Below are 25,445 nucleotides of genomic sequence, written 5' to 3'. Positions count from 1 at the left end.
ACAGTAACCATGAGTTTGGGTTTGGCAGCATGTGGCATGAATTAACAATTATAATATATCCTCACAGATGATACTGAAATAAGAATCAAAAGAAATACTGTAAAGAGTTTGAACACTGCAACGTGATTTGCAGAATTTCCAAATTCAATCAGAGTTAGAATTTTGTCTTCTAAAATTAGGCAGATAAATGGGTTAGATCATTTTAAAATACAAATTTCAAAGAAGGATATACAAGAGTATGTTCAGGTAAGACCACACAATCCCATTGTATCAATAGAATGATGCTGATAAATCCCCATATATACATTTTTTTTACATCCGTATAATGCACTCAGTAGTATCTTTTCATTTAGAAGTCTACAAAGAATTTAAAAAGAAAAGGGCATCAGAGAAAGAACCGTGGATGAGGGTTTCAGTGCCAGAGGGGTTGAGCTGCGCAGGTGATGTTGCAGAAGTGGAAATAAACATTCTTGGTGATGGATAGGATGTGGGTTTTGAAGCTCAGTTCTGGGTTGAACAGGATGCCAAAGTTTTGCATCATTTGGTTCACCCTGAGAGTGGCTGTGTGGTGGTGGTCATGGGTGAGAATCCATGGCAACAGAATGGGTTTTATGATTAGGGGTTGAAACCAATGGCTTTAGCCTTCCTGGTGCTCAGTTGAACAAAGTTTATATTCAACCATGATTTGATATCGGACAGCCAGTCCAACAGCATGGAGCGATCAAGGGAGGTGGTAGAGAGGTAGGGCTAGGTGTCATTGGCATACATTTTGAAGATGACCTATGTAGATGAGGAAGGGGAGGAGGCCAACGATGGATCCTTGGGGACTTCAGAGGTACCGTGCAGTGGTGGGAAGAAAAGCTATTACTGGAGATATGTTGGCTGCATTTGGACAGGTGGGAATGGGACCATGCAAGGGAGAGGAGATGGAGAAGGATGGCATGGTCTGTACCAAACACTGCAGAGAGGCAAGGAGGGAAACCACACCGCAGGCACTGCTTGTGACTTTGGCCAGAGCAATCTTTGTGCTCTGAGAAGGGTAGAACAGAACAAAAGGATTCAAACAGGAACTTTTTGGAGAGTTATGCACAGAGATGGGAGACAATGACACACTTAAGGACTTACAGAGGAAGCAGAGATAGCATAATAGTGGGAGAGAATCGATAAATGGAGGGTAGTGTTTTAAAATATAGATTTATACCATGGCTTTAGACTGGGTATCTACTGACTTTTTTGCCCGACCAAAAGCATGGTGATTATTAAGTGAGGCTGAAGATTAGAAGACATTTTAGAGCAGTGATGAATATGTGGAATAGACTCTCAACGAAAAACAGTAAATACTATTCTAATTTAACTCCTTCAGAAATCATTGGGTAAACATCAGTTATAATAAGGAAAGGCACAGATGCTTGAAAACTTTCTGAAACAAGACAGTTCATGTGCTCCTGGGAGAGTCAATGGGCTCGATTTTGCCATTGGAGTTGGGCTGGGGCGTGTCAGGTGGTTTTCGTGTCAGGACCCTGACTCCGATGTGAAGTGGGAAAAAAGTGCGATTTTCCCCTAATTGGGCACTTGATTTCCAGCGTGTGGGAACCCCCGGCCCAATTAGTCTTTCCATCCTGAAAGTCGCCTCCGATGATGTCATCAGTGCTGCTGGATTTAAGGCCTGCAAGCAGCCTTGCTTCTTCTGGAGACTGGAAATGCTTTGGACATTTTATGAAGGACTTCATTTACCGACCATGCCCACCAGCAAGCAAAAGTGTGCACCTCGCTTTGATGAGCCCTCCCTCCAAGCTCTGGTGCAGGGAGCAAGATCTAATAAGGAGGTGCTCTTCCCTTCCTCAGGGAGAAAAAAGCCACCACAACAGACTAAAGCTGTGTAGCTGCAAGTGGCCCAGGAGGTCAGTGCCATCTCTTTGTTCCGCAGAACCTGGCTGCAGTGCAGGAAGAGGTTTCGTGGCCTTCTCCGCATAGGAAAAGTGAGTGTGACTTTTTCATCACCCTCAATCTGATCCCCATTGCCTCTCCTCACCAGCACTCTGCTTTCCCAACCTCTTCCTCCACATCCCACTTGACACTGACATCCCTGCACCCTTACCCATTTCCTCTCTCTCTATGGTCACATTCACTTAACTATTCTACCATGTAGCCCTCACACTCCCTATCACTGTGACACAATGACAACAATTTATAACACACAGGGAGGGCCCTTTGTCTCCTTCTAAGCATCTATGCTATGGATTCGCTACACTCACTTCTTCATTCTCACTCAAACTCCACTTGTGTCCCTCATTGCAGGAAAAGAGAGCCCACAATAAGAGGGAAAGAGCGAGGACAGGAGGAGAGCCACCCTCAGTAGCCCAGCTCACCACCTTGGAGGAGGCGGCCCTGGAAATTGCCGGGATCGAGGAGGATTCCCAAGTGGGGGACGGACAGGCGGGCGCATCACAGCAAGCTGGTGACAGAATAGTTTGGCATCTCTCTCATTGACATTGCATGAGTGACTGATAATGATTCTGATGCTCTAACAGATTGACTTATGATCATCTGCACAATTCAATGTGCATGCATTCTTTACCTCACATCTCTAACTCTTTCCTTTACTCCCGCACAGGACCATCGAGAGCCCCCGTCCCCATTGTCCAGGATGAAGAGCCTGAGCTTCCAGACTCCTCAGAGCGCCCTCAGAGGTTGCAGCTTCCTCTATCAGCAGAATTAAACGCACCCTGCACCAGTGCAGACACTCACACCTCAGTGGGACCTTCAGGACATAGAGTAGAGTTGTCACCTGGTGTATCACAGCTCACAAGTGAGCATTAGCAGATGGAGGAGATGGGGACAGCAGTGGAGAGTCCTCGTCACAGTGGAGAGGACGCTCCCAGCTCGGCTCCGCTGCATGTCGACCCTGTGCCTCCAGGTCCATCCAGAAGGAGAGCGGTGCTGGAACTCCAGGAACAGGTGCAGGAGTCTCTGGCAGGTTTTGTCTCCAGGGTCGCTGCAAGTGTGGAGCGAATGGAGGACTCCATCGCAAACATGAGCAGAGCCTTTGTGGAGGCGTTGGCGCATGAACGCATCACCACGGAAAAGATGGCAACCTCCTTGGAAAGGATGGCTACCTCCATGGTAAGGCTGGCTACGGTAGAGGAGAGGATGGCTACGGTAGAGGAGAGGATGGCTATGGCCATGGAGGAGCTTAGTCGCCAGGGTATGAAAAACATGGTAATTGTTCAGAATAGACTGACATCTCTTGAGGAGTGATGGTCAGCTATTGAGCAAACAAACCAGACCTTCATGCAAGTCCTCTGGAGTAGGACTTCCAGTGCAGAAACGGGTCCTCATGGCCCCCCTGCAGTGCAGCAAGGTGCTGTCCATCCACTTGTTAGCTCTGAAGTGGGGCTGATCCATGAGAGAGATGTTGGTGGCATACAACAAGGAAGTGGGGGCTCCTCTCCAAGCGCTCACACGACCATGCCACTGCAGAGCCCTCAGTCAGAGTCCCCACCCAACTGAGATCGGCGTCTCAACCCCTGCACGGCCGCAGGAGTAGCAGACTGTTGCCGAGCCCTCACAGGTTCGCAACCCTAGAGGACCCCTGCCAAAGGTGTCAAGACAGGAGCAGCAAGAAAGTGAGCAAGGGGCCTCCACATCTGCTGAAGCCACAGGGGAAGCACCACGTAGGAGCACGCGTAAGAGGAAGATAATGCACAAGTAGTCACAAGGGTAGTCACTTGGGTGTAATGTGTTTAATTTTGAAAAGCTATCAGTTGCTTATTGTCATAAAACATTCTGATGGCAAACTGTTGCAGTTGTGGTGTGTGTCATTTCGCTAATGGGACTTCCACATTGAGGGCTTAGTGCGACTTGCAATTGTCAGTATGGTGGTCAGAGTGATAGGAATCCGCAGGTTCTTGGCCATTGTCGATGGTCTGATAAGAAGGTGCGAGGCAAAAGTGTTTGATTGTGCAGGCTAAGCAAATCTGGCCAAGATGAGTGCGTCCCTTGCATCCCGGGGCAGCAATGTGGCCGCGCGCTGGCACCTTCTGGCCTGTGCAACTTCAGGTGGGTGAGCAGCAGCTTGGCGCTCCTGTTGTTGTTGCTGCTGCTGTTGGTGGTGCTGTTGTTTATGGTTCTGCTGCTGCCACGGCTGGTCTTCGTCCGAATCTGATGTCCAGGAGGAAAGGAAATAAATGGTTCCCATGCTTCTGGTATATGCCTCAGTTGAGGGTGCGCTCAGTCAAGGTGGCGAGAGGGGTTTCCCAGGAGGTCACACTGGAGATGGGTGTCAGGCTCCAAACTTCCACAACAATGAGTAGGCCTGCTAAATGTTCTCCCAGACCTGAGACAACAAAGTTCTGCCACCTGCAAATGATGATTGCTGAAAACTCCTTTTTAATGGTGGAGCTGCAGCTGTTAGTAAGCAGTCCACTTGTGAGGCCGCCAGGATTCACTGGCGTGTTCCAGAGGAGACGTGCAGGACGTGGGAAAAGTGGTAAAATCAGAAAGGCCTCACAAAATAGGATTATACAGGCACTTAACTGGTTCTTAAAGGCCTTAAAGGCCTATCCCGCCTCTTGGAGGCGGGATGGAAACGGGGTCAGATAGCACGCATTTGGGAAAATTGCTCGGAGGCAGGATGGAGGCGGGATCAGGCCCGCCCGCCATTATTTACGATTTTACCACCTCACACGCCTCCAATCCCGCCTCCTCGGGCCTGGCAAAATCGAGCCCAATGAGTCATCTGTAGAGTATAAGTAGAATACAAATTGTGGTTAGTAGAGTTGAATAAATATTCTGGGATTTGTCTGATTACCCTTGGGGTGGCAGCGATTTCACAGAGCTTATTTTCCTGGACATTTACCTATGGTTGGTTTCCCTTCTCAGGAGATTGAGTGGGTTTGGCAGAATCCATAATGAGCCATATGTACATGTCACTGGCAAGGAGCAGCTTGCTGATTTGAATGGCCTTTTCTTGTTCCATACATTTCTTATAATATATGTTCCTTTTATTTCTTATGAGACCAAATGAGTTACTGTAGACAGATACTAAACCATGAAGTACAGTTGCAGAAAGATTGTATAAAGAATACAATGTAGCACTAATAAATTCATCTCTCTTTTACTAAAGTAATGAGAGCTATATTTTCCCCCGTTCGGTAATTTTAAAGAAGGCGTAGATGTGACTATAAAGGAGGGAACACCACTTTATAGTCACATTTTCTTTTTCACAAAAAGTAGCATAAAGTGTAAAAGTCTACCCTTGTTTTACCTTAACATTGATTTGCTCTGAGAGGGAAGCACTAGAGCAGGTTAGAACCGTAACTTTCCACCTGTGGTATTTGGATTTAAATGCAGCTCAGATTGTTGAATAGAAACATTTTTTATAAGGTTCCTGGATAAAATTAGTCTTTAAGTATGGGCCCAATGGGGGTGGGTGGGAACTCAGAGAAGGCACATAGATGGTTGGTGAGTAATATAGAAACACAATGCCCCAGATATTCTGATCGCAGGCCTCCCGCGGACGGGGGGCTGCGATCTGGAAAAATCTGCGCCAAGACCTGAGGGCTCCCGGGAGGCGCAGAGTTCCGCTGCTGGGCCTCTCCAAACTGCCGGTGCGCAGGGCCCACGTATCCCAGAGGCGCAGGTAGTTCGCAGCGTCCCTGGGATCACGTGGGCCATGGGGAGCCAATCAGAGAAGGGAATCTCCCTTCATACATTTGACAGGAAGACCTGTCAATTATATGAATGGAGATCACCCCCAAAAACATAGTAAAACTTCAAATAAATTTTAAAAAACCACATTTTTAAAATGACTTGAAATTACATAAATTAACTATTTTAAACAAAAATTTAAATTTTTGAAAAAAATAATTAAAGTTTTTAACGGGGCTAAAAATAAACTTACATTTAAAAAAAAATTTTTTAATGATAAATCAGTGGAAATTTAAAAAAAAACTTTTTTCAACTCTTATCCTGGTAAAAGCAGGCCTTATGCCTGCTTTTACCAGGCGCAAGAATTGTAAGGGTTTTCTGCAGGCGGAGGGTCTCCAAAAAGCGGAACTATCCGCCCGCAGAGGCCCTTCTCCAGGGCAGCCGGAGGATCTGTCAAGAGCTTTCTTGACAGATCGGAAATGCCGGTTTCCAGCGCATGCGCAGTGCATGCCTGAAACTGACATTTCCGATGTCCCTACGGGTGGGTACACAGCACATACCCACCCATAGGGATCGGAATATCCGGCCCAGTGCTCTACTGAAGTTAAGGTTAAGATGTACTGCAATTACATATCTGGAGCACTTGATGCTGATTCTAAGAGCAAAGAGTGGCAAAATTATCAATTTCTCAACATTGACATTAACAGGTAGCTAATCTTGTGCTCTTAACAAAGCCATATAGTATATTTAGTATCATTTAAGTTGTATATTCTAGCACTGCATACTTCCCTCTCATCCCTCTATTTATAATCAACTGCATTTCTGTTGTTTGTTTTCTCAGGGCTGGGTCCTGGTGGGTTTCCCCAGAACACGAGAACAGGCACTCGCATTACAGGAAATGGGAATTGCACCAGAACATGTTGGTAAGTTGTCACGGATAGGAATATCAGCCAAAAGCAAAGGTCTTGGAGATTGATCTGAGTAATAGAACAACACAGTGTCAGATCATTGCAGCCTAGTCAAAATCGTTTATTCCACATTTTTCCAAATTATTTTATATTCTTTAATGGTTTAGATGCAGGCAATAACACCCCCTCCCCTTTCCCTGTGTATGCCCCCACTAAATTGCCTTACGTGTACAATGCTGATCTATTAATACAGTGTTGTGAAATCACATGTCTACTAGCTCTGCTACATTATGCGCACACTTTGTGATAACATCACATCTTCTTCACCAGTTCTGTTAAATCTGTGAATCTTGAGGTATGGTGTCCGTTAATAAATAGACAGAGACTGCAGAGGAACAATCAACAGGTGTTTACTGGATGAGGGTTGCTCTAAAACTAACAGTACAGATCCCTACGCAGGGTTTATATACAGGTGTGGTCACTGCCGGTACTACAGTATACAGGAGCTGTAAAAAGTAGTTCTCTCCTTAAAGGTACATACACAACAAGTTCCACGTGAATTTTAAAGCACAAATTAAATTTAGAATACTATTTTTCTATCTAGCTAACCACAGAGACAGTTTAAAAACAGTATTAGCCTTGCATTTGGCAGAAAATCCTTGTTGGTGAGCTTTTTTTTGAGTTAAGCAATGCTATTGTAAACACCTTTCCACAAACATACTCATAAAGATGGATGGGATCAGCACAGTAACAGTCCCTTTGGTCCGACTAAAGAGACTATTGACTTAAAAATGAAAGCTACTGGTTTCTCTGTGTGTACATCTACATTAAGGAATATACTGTAGTTACAAAAAAAGTGGATAAAATAACATTGAATAAGATAGCTGATCCACACTATGGGGGTGGAAACTTAGTTTAATTCTAAGGACAAAAAAGTTTTAAATTTCTTTGGCTACTGGAAGGCTTCTAGCTCAAAAGCGTAACATATTAAATTATATGCATCCACTCATACAAAAAAGTCCTGCGTCAAGATGAGAAAAATGCTTTTGGTGCTGGTACCGGACCAGTGGGAAATTAAGAATTGGTGGTACTTCTTCAATCTGCATTAAATCCATATTTGTAGCACCTCCTGGTACATCATGTTTGGTCTTGCTACAGGCAATGTGTTCAATAAAAATGTGCATTTCCAATTGTTTTCTTATTCCATCCAACTCCGATGTGTAAACTAGTCAGTGGTAGAAATCAAGTGAATTAATTCAGATCAATCTCTTTTTCGACAGTTGAAAGAAAATAGACTTTTATCTTTTTTGGGGAATTTTGTGTTCATTAAGCTGCTGGAGAATGGCATGTTTGTTTTCTTTGTATTCAACAAGCGTGTCAAGCTCAGATGTGGTGCAAATTAGAGTTTTTGATACACTGCATTGGATATTAGCTTCAAAGAATCTCCTTATTACATCAGTGCAACATTGCCATCTCCCACCTTGACTCTCCTTATGGCTTGTCTGATTGTGACCGACCATTTACTGCCAGTTGTACTGAATTTGAAGCCAGTTTTGTGGAACTTGTGACTGTCGGGAATTGGCTTGGGACTGCCCAAACTGATTTCATTTAGGACCCTTAACAGCTGTCAGAGACTTTCATCCCATCTGTCTGGAGCTAGATTTAAAACCAGGCCAGTGTTAATACCCATAGCATCACCCGGTCCGCTGGACAATCGGTTTATTTTAGCCTTTGAAACTCTTTCTGTAGAAACCTTTGTGTTTTAGTTATATGTAAGCATTGTGGCCGCTCAGCAATTGGGTGAATTTGTTTGACGCTATCCCTGAGTGCGTCAATATCTAAAGGAATTCCTATATACAGATAGAGGAATTGGAATGAGGAAAGCTGAAAATCTACAGGGAAGTAAAAACATGAAAAAATTAATGATCTCCAAGAAGTCTAAGCCTGATCAGGGAACACTAAAGTTATAAATATTACATTGTAAGCTTGGATCAGATTGATTCCCTGCATGCAAACTCGTAAGACCAAACTTTCTTTTTAAAAAGGTGAAAATTATATTGCTTCTTTGTTCTTGGTATATTTGCAGTTGCATGTTCAGGAAAATATACCACAAAAACAACTGAAAAATACAGTGGTGTAGAGGTAAAGTGTGATGTACAAAAGTCTGAAGCATGGTCTTAATAAGTTCACAGTTCAAACTCCAGATTGAACAGACGTTTACCTAAAGTGGCTAAAAGCTCTTCTGTATTTCCAACTGTGCCTTAAGATTTCATACTGGATCATATGTATCAGATAACAATTATAAAATTTACTACATTTCAATTAGCAAAAATTAATCTGACACGTAAAACCATAATAAAATATATCTTCTAATCTTGAGCAAAATGTCTTTATTCAGCTTGGTCTAATTTTTTTAACCCCAGTGGTGATGCAAATTCTCCTAGTTTTGAAGAGCATGTTAATAATAATTGCTCATCTTCCTTGTCAAAAGAATTTATATTTACAGCTCTTAACAAACTTGTGAAATTGACATTTCATTAATTGCATAAGAACAAATCTGGATGTTAGCTGCTAAGATATAATTATCGGGAATGCTTATCAGAAGAAGTAAAACTAGAGGGATCAGGAAAGTTATGCAGTGGAAGCCAAGAGATAAAAAGAAAAATAATCTGGTTATTCTATAGTTGCCAGTGGATGGTGTTCTTGCAAATCCCTAACTAGTTAAATGTACTGAATTTTTCATTTTAGGTAGCTAGTTCAGGTAATCATCAGAGTTTGAAAATTTCAAGGGATTTAATAAACATCTTTGAAGCCCCTGTTATTGAATGAAAAGTTTCAAAGAAACGCAAAGCTTTGTCCCAGACCTAATAAACAGAATAATAGATGATGGCAACTTGTGGTATTGATTTTTTTCACGCATGAATTAAAAAATAGAAGAGAGAGAATTTCTGTGGAAGGCATCTTTCACAGATATAACACAAGACTCAATTATGTACTTGGCAAGGGTAATTTTACAAAATCCCACTCCTGTGGAAAATCATGAGGATGTGGGCACATATTCTGAAATTCCTGATATATTCTCCCAGTGGGTGAGGCTGCAATTTTGTTAAGTTATGCATTTATTTTGCAGCTATTGTCTATCAGAAATTTTTTATGATATGGCCATGGGAAATAATATATTTTCAAATTCTGTGCCATATCATTATTATCTTTTCTGTGTGTTACACACTACCTCTACTTCACTTATTATCCCTGCTATAAAAATGGCAAGCAAAATAATGTTTTAAGACTATGTACCACAGACCATCCTCAAAAGCTGTAGAGTTCTAGGGACCATACAAAAAGGGTGGCCCTAGCACATTACAGCCCACCGAAACATTCACGGGAAACATGTGATGCCCAAAACCAATGTCCAGCTGGGCCCTTGACTCAGTGCACCCAGACCCCAGATTCCCTGCTCTGTTTGGACCTCAACCCTGTCAGCAACTAATAACATTCAAATACACAGAAGCATGTACAGGCTAGGCACATTCCAACAAGAGGGAAGGGTAAGGGAACCAAAGCAAGGGCTCCTTTGAAGACGAGGGAGATAGAGAAGATGATGAAACAAAAATAGAGGGTGTATGATGAATGTCAGGTGAATTCTTCAAGGGAGAAACAGACCAAATACAACAAGTTGAAAGGGGAAGTGAAGATGAAAATAAGATTGGTAAAGAGAGAATATGAGGTAGAATGGCGGTTAACATAAAAGGGAACCCAAAAATCTTCTACCGGCATGTAAACAGTAAGCAGGTGGTAAGAGGCAGGGTGGGGCCTATTAGGGACAAAGAAGGTGATATATGCTTAGAAGCGCAGGGCAAGGCTAGAATACTCAATGAGTACTTTGTATCAGTGTTTACTAAGGAGGTGGATGCTGACAAAATATCAGTAGAAGTGGAAAAGGTAGAAGCAATGGAAGGGGTGAAAATTGATAGGATGTTCTAGAAAGGCTGGGTATGCTTAGAGTGGATAAGTCGCCGAGTCCAGATGGCTTGCATCCCAAGTTGCTAATGGAATTGGGGGAGGAGATAGCGGAGGGGCTTGCCATAATTTCCAATCTTCCCTAGATTGGAAAGTAGCAAATGTAATACCATTGTTCAAGAAAGGGTGTAAGGACAATCCTAGTAACTACAGGCCAGTCAGTTTAACATCAGTGGTGGGTAAAGTTTTAGAAACAATAATCAAGGAAAAAATTAACGGGCAGTTGGAGAGCTTTAAGCTAATTAAGGAGAGCCAACATGGATTTGTAAAAGGCAGATCGTGTTGGACTAATCTAATTGAATTTTTGGATGAAGTAACAGGGAGGATTGATGAAGGGAATGCAATGGATGTTGTCTACATGAATTTTAGGAAGGCGTTTGACAAAGTACCACATAGAAGGTTGATTAACAAAATTGAGGCTCGTGGCATAGGTGGGTCAGTGGCAGCTTGGATAAGGAATTGGCTAAAGAAGAGAAAACAGCGAGTTGTGGTAAATGGCTGTTTTTCAGACTGGAGGATGGTAGACAGTGGTGTTCCCCAAGGGTCAGTGCTGGGACCACTGCTTGTTTTGATATATAAATGACCTGGATATTGGAATACAGAGTAGAATTTCTAAATTTTCCGATGACACCAAACTTGGGGGTGTGGCAAACAGTGAGGATGATACCAATTGACTGCAACAGGACATAGAAAGGCCAGCAGAATGGGCAGACAAGTGGCAGATGGAATTTAATAGTGAAGTGTGAGGTGATGCATTTTGGCAGAAGGAACAGGGAGAGGCAATATACACTTAATGGCCCAGTTTTAAAGAGTGTGCAGGGACAGAGGGACCTGGGAGTTAATGTGCATAGGTCCCTGAAGGTGGCGTGACATATTGAGAGAGTGGTTAGCAAAGCATATGGGATCTTGGGCTTCATAAATAGAGGTATTGTGTACAAAAGTAGATAAGTTATGCTGAACCTTTATAAAGCGCTGGTTATGCCACAACTGGAGTATTGCGTCCAGTTCTGGTCACCACACTTTAGGAAGGATGTGAAGGCACTTGAGTGGGTGCAGAGGAGATTTACCAGAATGGTTCCAGGACAGGTTGGAGAAGCTGGATTTTTTTTCATTAGAGCAAAGGAGGTTGAGGGGTGATTTGATAAGGGTGTACAAGATTATGATGGGTTTGGATAGGCTAGATGGGGAAAGGCTGTTCCCACTAGTTGATGGTACAAGGACTAGGGGACACAGATTTAAGGTTTTGGGTAAGAGATACAGGGGGGATGTGAGGAAAAACTTTTTTACGCAGTGAGTGGTGAGGACCTGAAATCCGCTGCCGACGGAAGTGGTGGAAGCGGAGACACTCAATGTTTTCAAGGGGAGACTGGATAGACAGAAATAAACTTGCAGGGCTACGGGGATAGAGTGGGGGAATGGGACTGACTGGATTGCTCTGCAGAGAGTCAGCATGGACTCGATGGGCCGAATAGCCTCCTTCTGTGCTGTTATGACTCTATGAGGGCGATTTTTCCAATGGAGGCGGGTTGGAGGTGGGTTTCAGTTTGGGTGGGTTCCAAACCCGCCTCCACTGAGAGGTGGGAAAAATTGCGATTTTCCCTTAATTGGCCAGTTGATTTCAGAGGTGTGGGTTGCCCTGGGCCAATTAGTGTTTTAGGACTGAAACTCGCTTCTGCTGACATCACTTATCCAGCTCATTCCACTGGATTTTTGTCGATGGTGCAGCACCTCCAAAAAAAATTCTGCTTGAACAATGGCCAACTCCAAGGCAAGGGCCTCCCTGAGGTTTTTCAATGAGGCACTGGGAATGCTGGTTGAGGGGACGAGAGCAAACAGGGAGGTGCTCTTCCCCTCATCTGGGAGGAAGAGGCCTCCCATAGAAACCAAGGCTGTCTGGGTACAGCTGGCAAGGGAGATCACCTCCAGATCAGTGTGCAGCAGAACATGGATGCAATGTCGTAAAAGGTTCAATGACCTTGTAAGATCAGGCAAAGTGAGTATACCTTCAGCTTGACCCTCCTTCTCCTCTCATCACCAGCACTCTGCATTGTCAACCTCCTCCTCCACATCCCACTTTACCCTTAGAACCCTTGCACCCTTCACCATCCCTCTCACTCGATGAACCCAATCACTTCACTATTCGACTATGCTGCCCTCACACTCCCTATCAATGTTATGCAATGACAACAACTAACAACGCACAGGGAGGGCCCTTGGACATGGAACCTTACTCCATCTTTGTCTCCTTCTAAACATCTATGCTCTGGACTCTCTGCACTCACTGCATCATTCTCACTCCAACTCCACTTGTCTCCCTCACTGCAGGAAAAGAGAGCCCACAATAGAAGGGAAAGGGCGAAGACAGGAGGAGGGCTACCTCCTCGTCATTCTCACCCAGGCTGAAGAGGCAGCCCTGGACATCGCCGGCGCAGAGGTGGAGGTGGAAGTGGGGGACGGACAGACGGACGAGGCAGAGCAAGCTGGTGACAGAATAATTTTGCCTCTCACTCATTTACGCTGCTTGAGTGACTGAAATGGCTGCTGGTGTACATTATTAGAATGCCACTTGAGCATCGGCACTATTGCATGTGCATGCCACACTTCCGTCAAATGTCTAACCTATGACTTTACTTCCCCCACAGGAAAATCAACAGTAGGACTGCCAGTGCAGATACGGGTCCCATGGCCCCCCTGATGTGCAGCAAGGTGCTCTCAAGCCACTTGCAAGCGCTGAGGTGGGCCTGACCCATGAGAGGGAAGTTGGTGGCAGACAACATGGAAGTGGGGGCTCCTCTCCAAGTGCTCACACTTCCATGCCACTGGGTAGCCCTCGGTCAGAGCCCCACCAGAGTCCGCACCCAACTGAGATGGGCGTCTCAGCCCCTGCACTGCCGCAGGAGGAGCAAACGTTTGGCGAGCCCTCACAGGCTCGTAAACCCAGAGGACGCCCGCCAAAGGTGTCGAAGCAGGAGCAGCATGAAAGTGAGCAAGGGGCCTCCACTTCTGCTGAAGCCACAGGGGGAGCACCACGTAGGAGCATGCGTAAGAGAAAAATAAAGCACCATTAGTCACAGAGGTAGCCACGTGGGTGAATGTTTATGTGTATTGACGAAATGTCATCCCTGTTTGAAAGTATAAAAATGATTTGATGGCAAACTGTTGGCATGATGCCATCTGTTATTTCACCTTAGACAGCTCCACATTGCGGGCTCCACGACACTAGTGTGGTCAGGTTGGTGGCCAGAGTGAAAGGAGGCCAGAGAGCCATGTCCATTGTCTATCATGTCTTAAGATGGAGCCTAGGACATGTGCCAACATGGGCAACCTATGCAAATCTGGCCAGGATAAGTGCATCCCTTGCATCACGGGCAGCCATGTGCTCACGTGCTGCTGCTGCTGCTGGTCGGTAGGCCAGCGCTCGGTCCTCCTCCTCCTCCCTCCTCCTCCTCATCATCATCGGAGGAGGCTATGAACTGAGCCACTTGCTCATCAGGAAGCTGCAAGCCACGACACTGTGCCATGTTGTGCAGTGCACAGCAGGCCATGACCATTCTGGAGACCCTGGCTGCTGAATACTGCAGGGCTCCACCTGATCTGTCACAGCATCGGAATCACATCTTCAACAAGCCAATGGTTTGCTCGATGATGGACCTGGTCAAAATGTGGCTGCCGTTGTAGCGCTCTTCAGCCTCGTTAGCTGGCCTCCTGATCAGCATCATTAGTCACTTCCTCAGGGGGTAGCCCTTGTCACCAAGGAGCCATCCGTTAAGTTGGTTTGGCAGATTGAAGAGCAGAGGAATACTAGAGTTCCGCAGGATGAAAGAGTCATGGCAACTACCACAGAACTTGGCGCATTCATGCAAAATCTCCTTCTTTTGGTTACACACCAGCTGTACGTTGAGGGAGTGGAAGCCCTTGTGGTTGACAAAGATAGCTGGGTTGTGACGGGGTGCCCTAAGGGCCACGTGTGCAGTCTATGACGCCCTGCACCATTGGCAAGCCTGCCATATTTACAAAGCCAACTGAATGCGTGGTTACACTTGCTTGATCCCTTGAGAAGTGGATGTAATTGTGGGCCTTTGCGAAAAGGGCATCGGTAACCTGCGTGATGCAACTGTGGGCGGCCGACTGGGAGATGCCGCTGATGATTCTAGAGTGTTGTGTCTCAAGGGGTTTTATACCCTTACCTATATAACAATTAAGAAGGACTCCGGGGTGGAGAGTTTAGTTAACGGTCATTTTATTTACAATGTGCTTCTTCACTCAGTGCACTACATTTCCCATAGTGCATTGCAAATCACCATTACGGTATCCCATGTGGGACAATTCTAATATACATTCAAAATACACAACATATTCCCTCCCCCTTAAAATAGAATGTCCACAAAACAGAATAACTGAAAATGACTATAACTTTGGAAGAGAGGGTAGACTGCCTCTACATTCCGCTAACCCTGGGGATTATTCTGCCCCATGCACACAGGTTAGCACTAACTGTAACTAAGGCGCTCTGGAGGCTGCCTTTCTCTTTGGGGGTAATGCCTAGTCTCAGGAGCAGGCTCTGGCTGGCTCTCCCGTGACCCTGCAGGCGTGGCTTCCTCCCTCGATGGCACAAGAGTGGATGGTGCCACCGTCTCAGGGTCGGACGACCAGTCCCTGCTGGAGCCCCCAGCAGGTCCTTGATCCTCTGTTTCTTGGGTTACCTGTGGCGACTGTCTTGGCAGTAACTGGCCTACATGCCGTCTCCATGTTCGGTTGTCTCCGGTGCGGACTCGGTATGAAACGGGGCCCGTCTTTTGAATGACTGTAGCCGGGACCCACCGCCCCGGGGTGGTGTAGTTACGCGCGAGGACTTTGCCCCCCACCACAAAGTGTCGTTCTTTGGACCTCTGAGCTCGTCTGCTGACTTGATCCTGCTGATTGGCGTGCACCACTGCTTCTGTGGACGTTGGCCTCAGCAGGTCAAGGCGTGTCCGTAGCTGCCTTTCCATGAATAGGTAAGCAGGAGATGCTCCAGTCGTAGCATGAGGCGTGTTTCGGTATTTCAGCAAGAAAGCATTCAGGCGCTGCTTTAGAGGAGCATCACTTCTTGCCGCTTTCAACGCACATTTCAGCGTTCTGACAAATCTCTCCGCCAATCCATTCGTAGATGGATGATAAGGCGCGGAGAACGTGTGCTGGATTCCATTGCTCTTGAGGAACTCCTCCATCTCCTGGGATGTGAACTGTGTTCCATTGTCGGTTACGATCTGCTCCGGCAGACCAAATCGCCCGAACATCTCTCTGAGTCTCGATGGTTTTCTCCGTAGTGGTAGTGGACATTACTGCAACCTCCGGCCATTTGGAATGGGAGTCCACCGCGACCAGGAACATCGCTCCTTCCACTGGTCCCGCGAAGTCCAGATGGATCCGTTGCCATGGTGTCGGCGGCCATTCCCATGGATGCAGTGGCGCTGCTCTTGGCGTATCCCTGGTTGTCTCGCATGATGGGCATGATTTCGCTTCAACTTCAATTTCATGATCCAGACCGGGCCACCAGAAGTAGCTTCGTGCCAGCTCCTTCATCCGGACAATACCACAATGTCCTGAGTGCAGCTCGTTGAGGACATGTTTCCACAGCTTTGGTGGTATGATCACTCGCATGCCCCAAAGGAGGCATCCTGATGTGACAGACAACTCCTTCCCTCTTGACAGGTAAGGTAGGAGCTCAGGTGGTGCGTCTGACACCCGTGATCCGTCTCCTCGCATCACCCGATCCAGCACCTTGGATAGCGTAGGGTCCACTCTGGTCTCTTTCTTGACCTGCCGGGCCATGACAGGGGCATTGCTCACCATGTCAAAGTAGAAAATCTTCTGCTCACAGCCTTCAGAGGGCACAGGCAGCAGAAGTCTTGACAATCCGTCCGCATTGGCATGTGCTGCTGACCTCCGGTATTTGATGTTGTAATTGTGAGCGCTTAACATCAGCGCCCAGCGCTGCATCCTGCACGCTGCCAGGGAGGGTATTCCTGTGTGTGGACCAAAGATCGATGTCAGAGGACGATGATCCGTCAGCAAGGTGAATTTCCTTCCAAACAAGTAGTGATGGAACTTTTTGATTCCAAAGATGATGCCCAAAGCCTCTTTTTCGATCTGCGGGTGTGATGAAATATGCCATTCATCACTCACCGGTATTCTCTGCCTGTGACTGTGGTTTGGTTTCAGTTTCATTTCCCTTACCTCAGTTCCGTTTCCTCACCATTGTATTGTATTGTGTGTAGGGCTCTGCCCATACCTGGCCCCTATGTAAGCAGGCCCAGCCTGCCTCACATCCAGTACAGCAGACCTCTGGATGGAAGATACCTCTCCACTGTGTGTTACCTTCTAAGTTAATAAAAGCCTTGTTTTGTTCCGCTAACATTGAGTCTCGGATTTATTGAGGCACATCAATTTTATTAACTTACTTTTCAACACAATGGATCAACTCTTGAAACCCAAACGTTTGGATTTGGACCAGCATGCTTCGGACGCATTGGCACGCTTCGGACACTGGTTTATGTGTATGGAATTCTTCCTGGACAATTCCGCAGCCGTCACAGGCGCTACGGACGCTGCAAGTATGAAACTCGGAATTCTGCGGAATTGGGTAAGCCACCAGGTTTACCCCCTCATCCAAGACGCCGACACGTACCCGGCCGCCTGCGACATCTTAAAGGCGCATTACCAGCAGCCTACGAATGAGGTGTATGCTAGGCACCTGCTCGCTACTCGCGCACAGCGACCTGGGGAATCACTGGATGAGTTCCTAGGCACCCTGAAAACGCTTGGCAAAGACTGCAAGTGCCAAGATGTAAAAGCCGCAGTGTACACTGACGAGCTTGTTCGCGATGCCTTTATCACAGGCCTCAGCTCCACTTACATCCGGCAGAGACTGCTGGAAAAAACGGGAATGGACCTGAAACAGGCTGTGGACACAGCGCGATCCCTGGATGTGGCCCAGAGAAACTCGGACGGCTACTCTTCAGCCCGCGCCGTCCACGCCGCCACGTGTGCATCAAGGGCGCCGCCATCTTGGAAGGCATCTTCCCCGCCCGGCAGCCCGACACCGTCGGGGCCCCGCTCTCCCCCCAGAAGCCCTACGACAGCCGCGACGCGTCGGGGACCCAACTGCTACTTCTGCGGGCAGCCGAAGCACACCAGAAACCTGTGCCCGGCGAAAGGCACCACCTGCTTTAAGTGCGGTAAGAAGGGGCACTTCGGGAAGGTGTGCAGAGGGAACCCCGCCGGAAAACCCGCCACCGCCGCGTGTGCGCCGTGGGAGCGGCCATCTTGGACGCCATCTTGCCCGACCTCGTGGGGTCCGCCATCTTGTGAGCAGACAGCGTGGACGCCATCTTGTCTCGATCAGGGCCCTACAGTGGCATCGGTCACAGTGGACCAGACCAGGCCGCACCCGCTATCCAAATCAATGGTGGACATCGAGGTAAACGGGTGCGGGGTTAAATGTTTAATTGACAGTGGAAGCACGGAGAGTTTTATCCACCCTGAACTGGCACAACAACTCTCCCTAAAGGTGGTCCCCACTCGGGGTACCATCTCTATGGCTGATAAAACCCAGACATCAACCATTATGGGTTACTGCACGGTACAATTGTCCGTTAACGGAACTGTATACGATAATTTTAAAGTACTAATCATGAAGAATCTATGTGCGAGCGTGATCTTGGGCCTGGATTTCCAGTGCTACCACCAAAGCATCACGCTCAATTACGGTGGGTCCCAGCCGCCCCTCACAGTGTGCGGTCTGGCTACCCTGAAGGTAAAGCCGCCTTCGCTATTCGCGAACCTTACCCCTAACTGCCGGCCAATAGCGACCAAAAGCAGGAGGTACAGCTGGGAGGACAGGCGGTTTATCGCGACCGAGGTAGACAGGCTCCTGAAGGAGCGCATTATTGAACGCAGCAACAGCCCGTGGCGCGCCCAAGTGGTGGTGGTAAGGGGTAGCGAGAAGAAACGGATGGTGATCGACTATAGCCAAACGATCAACAGGTACACCCAACTAGACGCCTACCCGCTACCCCGCATATCAGAAATGGTGAACCAAATTGCCCAATACCGGGTGTTCTCCACCATCGACCTCAAGTCAGCGTACCACCAGCTCCCTATCAGACCAGAGGACCGCCCGTACACCGCCTTCGAGGCGAACGGACGCCTCTACCAATTCCTCAGAGTCCCCTTTGGGGTGACAAATGGGGTCTCGGTCTTCCAGAGGGAGATGGACCGCATGGTCGATGACCACCACTTGCAGGCAACCTTCCCCTACCTCGACAACGTCACCATCTGCGGTCACAACCAGCAGGATCACGACTCGAACCTCGAGAGGTTCCTGAAAACCGCACAAAAACTCAACCTCACCTACAACGAGGACAAGTGTGTTTACAACACCACGCGCCTCTGCATACTAGGCAGCGTGGTGGAGAATGGGGAAATCGGACCAGACCCCGACCGATTGCGCCCCCTACGGGAGCTGCCCCTGCCCAACACTCCCAAAGCCCTGAAAAGGTGCCTGGGGTTATTTTCTTCTTATTCCCAATGGGTCCCCAACTACTCCGACAAAGCCCGCCCCCTCTTGAAAGCATCCTCTTTTCCGCTCTCTGCTGAGGCCCACGCCGCCTTCAAAAGCATTAAGCGGGATATTGAGCGGGCCACGCTACAGGCAGTGGACGAGAACACTCCCTTTCAAGTGGAAAGTGATGCGTCTGACTTTGCCTTGGCGGCCACCCTCAACCAGGCGGGGCGGCCCGTAGCTTTCTTCTCGAGGACCCTCCAAGGGCCTGAGATCAGACACTCCTCCGTGGAAAAGGAGGCCCAAGCCATCGTGGAGGCAGTGCGCCACTGGCGCCACTACCTAGCCGGCAAACGCTTCACCCTACTTACCGACCAGCGGTCGGTAGCGTTTATATTCAATAATAAACAGAGGGGGAAGATTAAAAATGATAAGATTCTTAGGTGGCGGATCGAGCTCTCCACCTTCGATTATGACATCATTTACCGGCCAGGGGCCCTTAACGAATCCCCCGACACCCTCTCACGAGGGATGTGTGCCAGCGCCACCGGGGATCGGCTACAGACCCTCCACAATGACCTCTGCCACCCAGGGGTCACGCGGCTGTTCCACTTCATAAAGTCCCGCAACTCACCCTACTCGATTGAGGAAGTTCGGTCTCTGACCAGGAACTGCCGCACTTGCGCTGAGTGCAAGCCTCGGTTCTACCGCCCAGATAGAGCCCACTTAATCAAAGCTACACGGCCCTTTGAGCGGCTCAGCTTAGATTTCAAGGGCCCCCTCCCGTCCGCCGACCGCAAAGTTTACTCCCTGAACATTGTGGACGAATACTCCCGTTTCCCATTCGCCTTCCCCTGCCCAGACATGACCAGCGCCACGGTCATTAAATGCCTCAACAGCCTGTTCTGCCTGTTCGGTATGCCGAGCTACATCCATACGGATAGGGGGGCGTCCTTCATGAGTGAAGAGCTACGCCAGTACATGCTGTCCAGGGGGATCGCCACGAGCCGTACCACCAGCTACAACCCCCGGGGTAACGGTCAAGTGGAGCGAGAGAACGGGACAGTATGGAAAGCAGTCACTCTAGCTCTAAGGACCAAGGGCCTCCCTATCTCCCGCTGGCAGGAAGTCCTCCCAGATGTGCTCCATTCGATACGGTCGCTATTGTGTACTGCCACTAATGCCACGCCTCATGAGCGAATGTTTGTCTTTCCCCGGAAATCCACCTCAGGCGTATCCATGCCGTCATGGCTCTCCACCCCAGGTCCGGTATTCGTGCGAAGGCATGTGAGGGGCCACAAGACGGACCCTCTCGTGGAGTCAGTGCACCTACTCCACGCCAACCCCCAATACGCGTATGTCCGGCACGCCGACGGAAGGGAGGACACCGTGTCCATAAAAGACATCGCCCCAGCCGGTAACGACAACAACCACAACAACAACGATCACAGCAACTCTTACCCACCCACTACTCTTTCATCACCCCCGGAAGAACATCGACCAACGGTACCCCCACCAACTACCCCTTCAACAACCCTGGCGGCACCCCCGGCAGAGACCCAGGAGGCCACCGGGGACACCCAGCCGACACCCGCGGCACCACAACAGCCACGTCGGTCACAGAGGACTATCAAACCCCCGAACAGACTAAATCTATAGAAGGGGTGAATGTGATGAAATATGCCATTCATCACTCACCGGTATTCTCTGCCTGTGACTGTGGTTTGGTTTCAGTTTCATTTCCCTTACCTCAGTTCCGTTTCCTCACCATTGTATTGTATTGTGTGTAGGGCTCCGCCCATACCTGGCCCCTATGTAAGCAGGCCCAGCCTGCCTCACATCCAGTACAGCAGATCTCTGGATGGAAGATACCTCTCCACTGTGTTACCTTCTAAGTTAATAAAAGCCTTGTTTTGTTCCGCTAACATTGAGTCTCGGATTTACTGAGGCACATCAGCGGGTATTTCACCTCCGCCTTGCTCAGGGACCTTGACGCGAATGCAATCGGCTTCTCTTCGCCTGAGGGAAAGATGTGGGACACGACCGCGCCGACGCCATAAGGCGATGCGTCATAGGCCAGCTGAATCTGCAACGACGGGTCAAAGTGTGTCAACACTCTGGGGTCAGTCAAAGCTGCTTTGGCTTTCTTGAATGCAGCTTCGCACTCCTTTGTCCACGCCCAGGCCTTGCCCTGACACAGCAACTCATGTAATGGCTTCAACAGTGATGCCAGCTGTGGAATAAACTTTCCGTAATAGTTCAGGAGACCTAAGAATGACCGCAGCTGGCCGACATTTGTAGGTGCAGGAGTGTCGGCAATGGCTTTCACTTTCGACGGTGCTGTGTGTAGGCCGTCCGCGTCGATGACATGGCCTAGGTACTCCACTGATGGCTTGAAAAATTTGCATTTGTCCTTGCGAACGCGTAAGCCATATTCTTCAAGTCTTCCCAGTGTCTTCGTCAGGTTCTGCAGATGCTCGTTGTCGTTCTTTCCTGTGACAAGGATATCGTCGAGATAACATTGTACCCCTGGAATGCCGCTTAAGATCTGGTCCATAGCCCGCTGAAACAATGCTGGTGCTGACATTATACCAAAGGGTAGGTGGCAGTACCTGTAGAGGCCCTTGTGGGTGGTGATGGTGAGGTACTTCTGTGAGTCCTCTTCTACCTGCATCTGCAAGTGGGCTTGGCATAGATCAATCTTGCTAAACTTCTGACCACCTGCTAGACCCGCGAAAAGATCTTCAATGATGGGGAGGGGGTACTGTTCAGCTGAGAGCACAGGATTCACTGTTACTTTGAAATCTCCACATAAGCGAACCGCGCCGTCACTCTTCATCACTGGTACCATGGGTGTGGCCCACTCACTGTGCAAAACCGGCACCAGTACCCCTATCTTGACCAGACGCTCCAGGTCAGCCTCCACCTTTGGTCTGAGGGCGTAGGGAACGTTCCTGGCCTTCAGGAATCGTGGCTGGCTGTCAGGCTTCACCTTGAGTTTGACCGAAATCCCCTTCATACTCCCCAATTCTCCGTCAAAGATAGCCGCATGCTTTGTCAACACTGCCGCTAGCCCCGCCTCTTCGACTGACACCGCATTCACTTTTTTCCAATCCAGATGAATTTTCTCCAACCATGGCCTGCCCATCAGGGATGGATAGTCACCCTTGACCACGTAAACTGGCAGCATCACGGTTTGTCCATTAAGCTCCACCTTGACCTCCATCTTACCCAGCATTGGGACTGTTTCCCCAGTGTAGGTCTTTAAGATGAGCTTGGCCGGCGTCAGTGATAGGTGGTTCAGTTTTTCTTTGAATAGCTTCTCTGAAATCAAGGAGACAGCGGCCCTCGTATCCAGCTCCATTTTGACCGGTATTCCCTCTAGTAGTGGAGTGACTCCATAGCCTGATGAGCCTCCATTCACCGTTAACACATGGAGATTCAGCTCCCCATCAGAGTCTGTGTCACTGTCTTCCTGTTCTTGTTTCACCATGTGTAGGTTTTTCTTTTTAGAACGCCAGTTGGATGTGTTTCCTTGTTTGTTTTTGTGTGTCTCTGTGTAGGATTGTTTGCTTTGCCCTTTACACACACGTTCAATGTGTCCTTTCTTTTCACATTTCCGACAGGTCAGGTCTTTACACCAGCAGTCAGATGGCTGATGACCTGACCTTCCACATCTGTAACACTCTCTGGCGCCCCTTGCATGCTTATCCGGTGTAGCTGCTACCCTGTGCACTCTTGTTGCAGCCCCCAACAGCTGTGCATCTTTAGCTGCTAACTCCATAGACACAGTGAGCTCCACTGCTGATTTAAGCGCCAGTTTGTCAGTCGTGAGCAAGCGCTTCTGTGTTGCTTCACATCTTAATCCACACACAAACCTATCACGGACAGTGTCATTTAGAGTTTCACCAAACTCACAATGCTCAGTTAGCTTCTTTAGCACTGCAACATATTCGGCTATTGACTCACCCTCCCCTTGGTTTCATTTGTGAAACCTGAACCTCTCGGCAATCAGCAGCGGCTTGGGTGCGAAATGTGTTTCCAAAACTTCCACAATCTGATCATATGTCTTAGCGCCGGGCTTATCCGGGTGCATCAAACTCTGTAACAAGCCAAATGTTTTTGCTCCGATCACACTGAGGAATGTCGCCACTTTCACGTCATCTTTAATGCCATTTGCAGTCACGAAAAATCTGAAACGCTCTGTATAAGCACTCCATTGCTCCGCCGTTTCATCAAATGGTCCAAACGCTCCGGTTAGCATAGCCATTTTGTTATCTTTTTTTTTTACAGTCCTTTTCCTCCACTTTTTTTTTTATTTTTACAGTCCTTTTCCTCCACTTCGTTTCACTGTATCGTTACTCTCCCCCTTCTTATTTGTGTAACACACGAACCGCCACCTTTACGAGGCGATTGCATCAGCACTAAACTGCGGGCGCGCCATTAAGAAAAGACAGGAACTTCTTACTTTAAACATCGCCGATTCCAATGCAAAGTGATGCGCAAGTCCGTCATCCTCGTCGCCAGTTTTGTTGTGTCTCAAGGGGTTTTATACCCTTACCTATATAACAATTAAGACGAACTCCGGGGTGGAGAGTTTAGTTAACGGCCATTTTATTTACAATGTGCTTCTTCACTCAATGTACTACATTTCCCATAGTGCATTGCAAATCACCATTACGGTATCCCATGTGGGACAATTCTAATACACATTCAAAATACACAACACTGAGGCAAAAAAGTTGAGTGCTGGTAAGGGGTGTCCACCCGTTCCTCTGGGCTCCAGGTGTTGGTGCAGCAGTGCGCAGATGTCTCCGACAACCTCTCGCGAAAGTCTCAGTCTCCTTTGGCACTGCTGCTCACTCATGTTGAGGTAGCTCATCCTCTGTCTGTAAACCCTGAGAGGTGGGTATCTCCTGCGGCGACGTGCTTCCATGCGCTGGCGCCTTCTGCCCTGTGCAGCATTAGGTGGGTGAGCAGGAGGTTGGGGCTCTTGCTGCTGAGCTGCCTGGTTCTGCTGCTGCTGTGGCTGCTCCTCATCCAAATCTGAGCTCCATGGTGAAAGGAAATACATGAAACTCTCTTTTAACCGGCACCTAAATATCCGGAAATCTCTCTTAACCGGCAAAATTCAGGAGTAGATTCAGGTAAGTTTTACTACAGCTGTATATATTAGTGGCCGTGTAACCGGGGTTCCTGGATCTGTGGCTGTGTAACCGGGGTTCCTGCACCTGTGGCTGTGCAACAGGGACTCCTGGATCTGTGGCCGTGTAACCGGGACTCCTGCACAAGTGCCATGTAACCGGGGTTCCTGCACCTGTGGCCGTGTACGGGGCTCTCGTACCTTGGTAAGTATACCTCTCTGTAATCCGGACTTTTTGATCAACCGGCACCACGCCGGTCCCGTCGGTGCTGGATAAAAAAGAGTTTCCTGTAAATGGTTCCCATGCAACTGGCAGATGACTCCGTTGGGGAAGCGCTCAGTCCAAGCAGGGAGAGGGTCTTCCAAGGAGGTCCCACAGATAAGAGATAGAAGCTGCAGCACCTCCGACTTCAGTAGGCCTGCTAAAAGTGCTGAAAGACCTGTGGAACTAATGTTCTGCCACCTGCAACTAATCCCTGATGAAAGCTCCGTTTTAATGGTGGAGCTGCAGTTGTAAGGAGGCCACCCACTTGTCAACCCGCCAGGTTTAGCTGGCGTGGTTTAGGAGGGTCGTGGAACACGCTGAAAATGTAGTAAAATAATGAGGGCCTGTCAAAATAGGATTTTGAGGCCCTTAACTACTATTTAAGGGTCTTATCTACCTCTCTGGACTGATGGAGGTGGGACCGAATCACACCCATCCAAACTGCCTCTGGCAAAATTGCTTAGAGGCGAGTTCCGAACCCACCCTCAGTTTTTGCTATTTTGCCAACTGTCCCGCCTCCTCGGGGCTGGGAAAATCGCCCCCTAAGACTCTATGTAGGATATCAGTACACTGACCTGCAGGTACCATACAATTTGTAAAGTAGAATGCATTTTATAACACAGTGCAACCTGGGAAAATATTTAGTTAAGAAATTTGGAAATATTACAAATAGCTGTCTGTAGGTTGAAGACAGTAATTCAAGGTAAGGTTTCTGTTGGCTGCCTTCTGATAAGACTGGTGACTTGCTAAAATCATGATCATGTAACTCTTTTCTGAGGTGAATTGAAACTAATTGATTTGCTACATGGTTTTGCTAAAAGTAGATAAGATTTTTAAAGGGCAATATAGCTATCATGAACCTGTCTGGGTTCAAATTACAGATAGGCAAAGTCAACTGTGAGGGAGGAATATGCC

At 48.0% G+C, this 25,445-nt stretch overlaps 1 protein-coding gene across 3 annotated transcripts in view; it reads left to right on the top strand.

Moving 5' to 3' along the window:
- The window catches only part of ak8 (adenylate kinase 8), a 235,233-nt gene that overhangs the window by 81,067 nt on the left and 128,721 nt on the right, over nt 1-25,445 (top strand). For all 3 annotated transcript variants that reach the window (XM_085965537.1, XM_085965535.1, XM_085965536.1), the window contains exon 6: nt 6,491-6,572. In XM_085965537.1, coding sequence (XP_085821663.1) covers nt 6,491-6,572 — 82 coding nt within the window. The remainder of the gene's footprint in view (nt 1-6,490; nt 6,573-25,445) is intronic.

This window comes from Somniosus microcephalus, chromosome 23 (genome assembly GCF_052327205.1).
Source record: "Somniosus microcephalus isolate GS21.2 chromosome 23, FLI_Smic_1.0, whole genome shotgun sequence".
Lineage (NCBI taxonomy): Eukaryota > Metazoa > Chordata > Chondrichthyes > Squaliformes > Somniosidae > Somniosus > Somniosus microcephalus.
Note: the sequence above shows the minus strand (reverse complement) of the source record. Positions and strands in the feature narration are given on the sequence as shown.